The sequence below is a fragment of the Orbicella faveolata genome, unplaced genomic scaffold (assembly GCF_042242905.1).
Source record: "Orbicella faveolata isolate gen_17 unplaced genomic scaffold, um_ofav_v1 contig_25, whole genome shotgun sequence".
NCBI lineage: Eukaryota > Metazoa > Cnidaria > Anthozoa > Scleractinia > Merulinidae > Orbicella > Orbicella faveolata.
The window spans coordinates 22724591-22730366 of NW_028301553.1; the positions used below are offsets into that span (position 1 = coordinate 22724591).

Genomic DNA, 5776 nt, shown 5'->3' on the forward strand with positions numbered 1-5776 from the left:
TTTAAAGCTTACAGTATTGTAAGTCCATCTCAGCGGCTTCTACACCCATCTCAACGCAATTACTATCGAAAAATTTCACCCGAACATCGTCCTTTAATAACACGCACACCTGTACTGGCTTTTCCGGAAGTGAATAACTCGGCACGTGACTTTTCAATTGACAACAACTTGATATCATTTTAAAGCTTACCGTGTTGTAACTCCATCTCAACGGCTTCTACACCCATCTCAACGCAATTGCTATCGAAAAATTTCACCCGAACATCGTGCTTTAATAACACATACACTTGTAGTGGCTTTTCCGGAAGTGAATAACTCGTCACGTGACTTTTCAATAGACAACAACTTGGTATCATTTTAAAGCTTACAGTATTGTAAGCCATCTCAACGGCTTCTACACCCATCTCAACGCATTTACTATCGAAAAATTTCACCCGAACATCGTGCTTTAATAACACACACACTTGTAGTGGCTTTTCCGGAAGTGAATAACTCGTCACGTGACTTTTCAATTGACAGCAACTTGATATCATTTTAAAGCTTAGCGTCTTGTTAGTCCATCTCAACGGCTTCTACACCCATCTCAACGCAATTACTATCGAAAAATTGCACCCGAACATCGTGCTTTAATAACACATACACTTGTAGTGGCTTTTCTGGAAGTGAATAACTCGGCACGTGACTTTTCAATTGACAACAACTTGGTATCATTTTAAAGCTTACAGTATTGTAAGTCCATCTCAACGGCTTCTACACCCATCTCAACGCAATTACTATCGAAAAATTGCACCCGAACATCGTGCTTTGATAACATGCACACTTGTACTGGCTTTTCTGGAAGGGAATAACTCGTCACGTGACTTTTCAATTGACACCAACTTGGTATCACTGTAAAACTCACCATCTTATTAGTCCGTCTGAACGGCTTTTACACCCAACTTAACGGGCTTTCTAAAACATAGACATAACTTTTATTGGTCAGCGGTATATTTTTGTATTTTTTTAATGTCAGTAAGAAGAAAAATTATTGGAAAGAAAACGGAAAGGCAGAGTACGTTCTGATTTCAACCATTGAGCGCGCGTTAGATGAAACTAAACACCGTTAAATAGGGGAATCAATTTGGGGTTTTCCTTTCGAACGTAACAGTCTCTTGGGTGTAGGCTGTTTACGATTGCTTCTTCTCTGGACCTTGGCAAGCTCCCTTCTCTGCTTCTTTTCTTCAATGAGGGAATCCCATTCAATGCCATACGGTGTCTTGGTTGGCACATTTATCCCCAGACCGATCCCTGTGGCCATCTCGTACGAGCATTTTTCCAAGTCCATGATGATTTTCGTCACTGCCTCAAAAACAAGAACGATATTGACATAATAGCACTGGTCCGGGATATATTCCGGCAAGTCGTACTTCAAGAAAGTATCCATACATGCCATAAGTGGGACAAAGCCTTTTCTTTGTTTTGGTTTCGCCTTGAAAAGGTGTTCTAAATGACGCATCACATCTGGGAAGATGTAATAAGAAAATGTGTTTGCGCCCAAATCGTAGGCTTCAAGATTCTTGTACTGCTTCTGGTATCCTCCAAGCAACAACCACGCTTGGTGCCGCTCCAAGTGAGGAAGGGGTGTATCCTCTGATGGTGGGACGCCTGCTATATCCAGAAGATAACCTTTCATCGCCTTCACCCTCTCCTCCACCATCTGGGGGGTCACCTTGAAGCGATACTCCATCAACTTTTCTTCTTCAGTATCTTCAACTACTAGATTAATTACCACAGCATCGTCTGCATCTTCTGTGGGCGTGTACAGCCTTTTGGATGCTTGTGGAGCTTCGTGTTCCTTCATGTCTTTAGTGATACTTTCAGCTAGTTTTCTTTTCTTCACCTGTTAACAAATTTTAATTTAAACATATATGAGTTAATATACCTCTGTACATACCTTTTGAAATAAACTAGTGCTCACCAGATTTGATGACTCGTCACGTTCAAAGTCAGGAGATGTGGATGGAGGGTAGTGCTTTGGTTTCTAAAACGCATGAAAATGAAGATAAACCAACTAATTCAGCCATGTAGGGCTTACGTTCAAGGATCAACACACAGCCGTACATATGTACATTTCAGCCTTTCTGCTATTACCAGTGTTATTTTTCCCAGGCCCTTAGCTTTTCCCTATGTTATGAATTTTCTTTACCAACCTTTAATTTTGAGCGACGTCTGAGCTGCGTCTTTATACCCTGCTGGCAGCTTTCTCTGGGGTCTGCTGTCACTACAGCGAATTCAGTACAAGTCAGTTATTCATTGTAAGAAATTCAGAATTTAAATCTACTAATTATTGAGGTATTGTATCGGTCTAAGGTTGTCACTGATCTCTGCTCAATGCACCTTACCTATAGCACCCTGTGGGCAAAACGGCACTGTGTCTCCAAATCGTGCGAGATTCGTAAAGCTGTAACATAAGATCTGAGTTCGTTACGTTATATCGTGACATGTTGATTTATAATGTACAAGTTCACAAATAATCTCATTTCAACTTTACATACTATATCGTACTATGTTGTTTTGTCCTGCTTGAAGTTAAAGGAATTTATACTCACGATATTCTTCCCTCCAGGATCTCATAGGCCATTTGCATCATTAGTGTTTTTACATTTGCCTGTTGGCGAAAGTTGCGTTGTAAAGAATGTAAGTTGGTGAAGCTCGCTATTCCGCTTCCTAAAAATACTTTCTTAGACTTTAATTGATAAGTATATCAAAGAAATTGGGCGAATAAGGTTCTACTTAAACAAGAAAAATTATTTCGGCTTCTACCTGTGAGAATTGAAACACTCCTCCCAGGACTATACACAATGCATACTGAAAGCGAGAAGGAAAAAAAAAAGATCATTTGAATGATGACAGTCCTATATTTTTAAACCAACACAGAGGCCTGGAACAATGAACAACTTACCATGCATACGAAAACTCCACAGTCAGTGTTTCTTTCTTGAATTGGCAATATGTCTTTGTCCTGTATGGACAGAAAAAAATTCCTATTCGTCAAAGACTGTTTGTCTGTTGTGGTTTGAACCCCTCCACAGACACTTACGTTCACTAAAGTAGTTTAAGAAGAGCAACGTATAGCAGTGAAATCCTCACCGTAAGTTTTTCAAGTCTCCAGGCGTTCCAGTCGGAATCTTCGCCATTCTTGTTATGTCCGATTTGAGTCAAACATCTAAAATGACGTCATAATTTTAAATATCGCTGCTATTTTCCACTTAAAGAGATTGGCACTAGCTAGGTCATAAAAGCTGTCAAGGTGAATTGCGATTTTAACGACCCCAGCCATGTATAGACGCATAGACAGATATAAAGGCAAACAGACAGACAGACACCTCAGCTAAACTGGCAAAGTAAGTAGACCTTGTAACTTTTATAGCAATGTAACTTACCGAGCGACACGGAAAGTTTCCTCAGATTGAGCTCCAATTCCCAAGGGGTCCAAGTACACCATGCGTTTTTCCTTCCTATTGATATACTGAAAGGTCAAACGAAACAGGGGTTATTAATTTTTTTTTTCTTTCATTTCCCATTAGTGGGCGATTCAGGCTGTGGTGCTAATAGACTTGCCACTCCTTGCCACAGTGCAGCCATTTGATATTTCCGACTACCACTTCCCATTACACTTTATGAGGAAGAGGAGCGCTTCATATGCGTGTCATAACACGTTCAGAATTTTCTACGATCATTCACTGAATTTTTCTTTTATTTTCCGTTTCCTCAGTAATTATTTGTTCTTGTAATACTATGGCATTTGAATATGTTAAAAGAGAACAGATGTTAATAGAGAATTACGTAAAAAGAAAGAAAGTTAAAAATTCTGTCGTCCTTACGAGTAAGCACCAGTGGCCTGGAGGCCCAGGTAAATGCACCACAACAAATACATGACCTGCGTCCTTTGGTCCCTCGGCACACATAACCTTCTACCTGTTGTCTTCTGGCTTACGGCAAACGCAGAATAGAGCCTCGTCCTAAAAATAATGATGACAATTTTTAAAAAAGATGATAAATATGACGTTGAGCATGAACGATTTTCAAATTTCTACCGTGATTGATATGTCTTTAGAAATGTGTTTGAAAGAGCAAAAACATTTTGGAATGCCAGGAATAAGCTATAAAACTTGTACAGTTGTGCCAAGATCTCCCAAATATTGACCTTCGGTGGAAACAATGAAGCATTTCCTGTGTCTAAAAGTTCATAATTTTGATGCATGCGTCGCTTTAGACAAGTTGCGACTACTCCGGATAGGTATAGTATTCCGAGTAAAATTTTGATTCATTAACAGGTACTAAACAAAAAAGATATGAAATGCGCTTATCGCTAGCGTCGATGGCCGGGAAAAGCGAGGTTGCAGCTCACAATTTGAAGAAAGCCCTTTGACCTAAGAAGCAACGATAACGATTAGTGATTTGATGGAAGGAGGATATCTATTCCTAAGAGACAAACAGACTATTATTCCTCTCGTGCCGTTGCATTTTTATAGCATACAAGATATATTACCTTCTTCTTTCTTTTAAAAACATACCTTGGGGATATGATTTTAGGTGACCAAATTTTTTGGCTTTGGACAGGTCCTGCATGATTCGTCTGGGCCTTCTAAAAACATGGGAAAAAAGCAACACGGAAAACTCCAAACCTCAATAGTAACAATTCAACAGAACTGAAAAATTATTAAAATGTATTCGCAAACAAAGCGTAGCATGGAACAATATTAAGAAATAAACTGACCGGATCCTTGCACTTTTTAACTTTGTCCCCGGCCCGACTTTCTGCATCTTTGGGATATTTGTTACTACCCTGAAAAGGTACATGCAAATAGGTGAATATATTTCAGATTTTTCATCACATTTCTATTTTAAGTTTTGTTTTACGGACTTACATTTGGCTGATCTAGCACATTTGCATCACTTTGAAGGTTTTCTTTGCCGCTTATTTTTTTTGTTCATTTTTTCCAACATTCCTCCTACACCCCTCCCCGTAGTCGGTCTTGTCACTAATTACAATCGTATCAATTTAAAGATCATTATTGAGAGTTCAAGGAGGTCACGACAAAACCTCGTGATTCTTATTAATGTTTTCGTATCTTACCTTTACTTGTAACATTTCGGTCACCAACTTAACAAAAAAGGTGGATCGCCAGAGGTTATAAATTGCTTTTATCATGCCCTGCTCTGGAGGACCATTGACATATTCGGTGGCGATTTTTTGCCAGTATGACCCTTCCTTCAGTCCTGCAGCCATGCGGGTTTCATTTGGAAGCCCAGTCTCTGCTGTCAACTGAGCCAACCGCTGGTAATCAAGAGCGTGGTGAGCCCTGGATTTCTGTTGTGAATGAATTGCAAAGAAGGTGGTGCCCCATTAGAAAAGCTAGTTATAGAATTAGAACAAGAGTTATACGTACCTTTCGTGGCATCGTTCTGGACCTGAGTGTTATCCGAATCCGGCAATCAAGTGGACAGTCCTTATTCTTTACATTCTTGTCATTCGTGTGCTTGCTTGCTTCGATTGCTCTTTAACATTGCATCCCACAACGGAAAGACAAACAGTTCGGTAGATTTCTGATTTTATTTATTTTGATTGGTGAAAGTATTTGTGTTTTAACAGAACAATTAAAGAGGACACTTGTATGTTGTTCCCGATAGAAATAAGAATAAACGTTGACGTTCAATTTAATTAGACAACCAAAGGTATAATTAAAAAAAAAAGGAAAAAAAATGAGAACCGCGCTTTCCCCTGTGGAAACAG

General features: G+C 39.4%; 1 protein-coding gene and 1 long non-coding RNA gene across 2 annotated transcripts; both read right to left on the bottom strand.

Annotated features, from left to right (window-relative positions):
* Positions 1 to 948: 948 nt before the first annotated feature.
* LOC149109501 (uncharacterized) lies at positions 949 to 2009 on the bottom strand. The gene is made up of 2 exons (XM_089294438.1): positions 1934 to 2009; positions 949 to 1879 (listed from the first exon to the last, which is right to left on the bottom strand). The coding sequence occupies exon 2, from the start codon at positions 1838 to 1840 to the stop codon at positions 1103 to 1105; it is 738 nt and encodes a 245-aa protein (XP_089150564.1). The 5' UTR covers positions 1841 to 1879; positions 1934 to 2009; the 3' UTR covers positions 949 to 1102.
* A 12-nt stretch (positions 2010 to 2021) lies between these two features.
* LOC149109502 (uncharacterized) lies at positions 2022 to 2644 on the bottom strand. The gene is made up of 3 exons (XR_016208646.1): positions 2589 to 2644; positions 2382 to 2440; positions 2022 to 2260 (listed from the first exon to the last, which is right to left on the bottom strand). It is a non-coding gene; the product is annotated as an uncharacterized LOC149109502 (long non-coding RNA).
* Positions 2645 to 5776: the final 3132 nt, after the last annotated feature.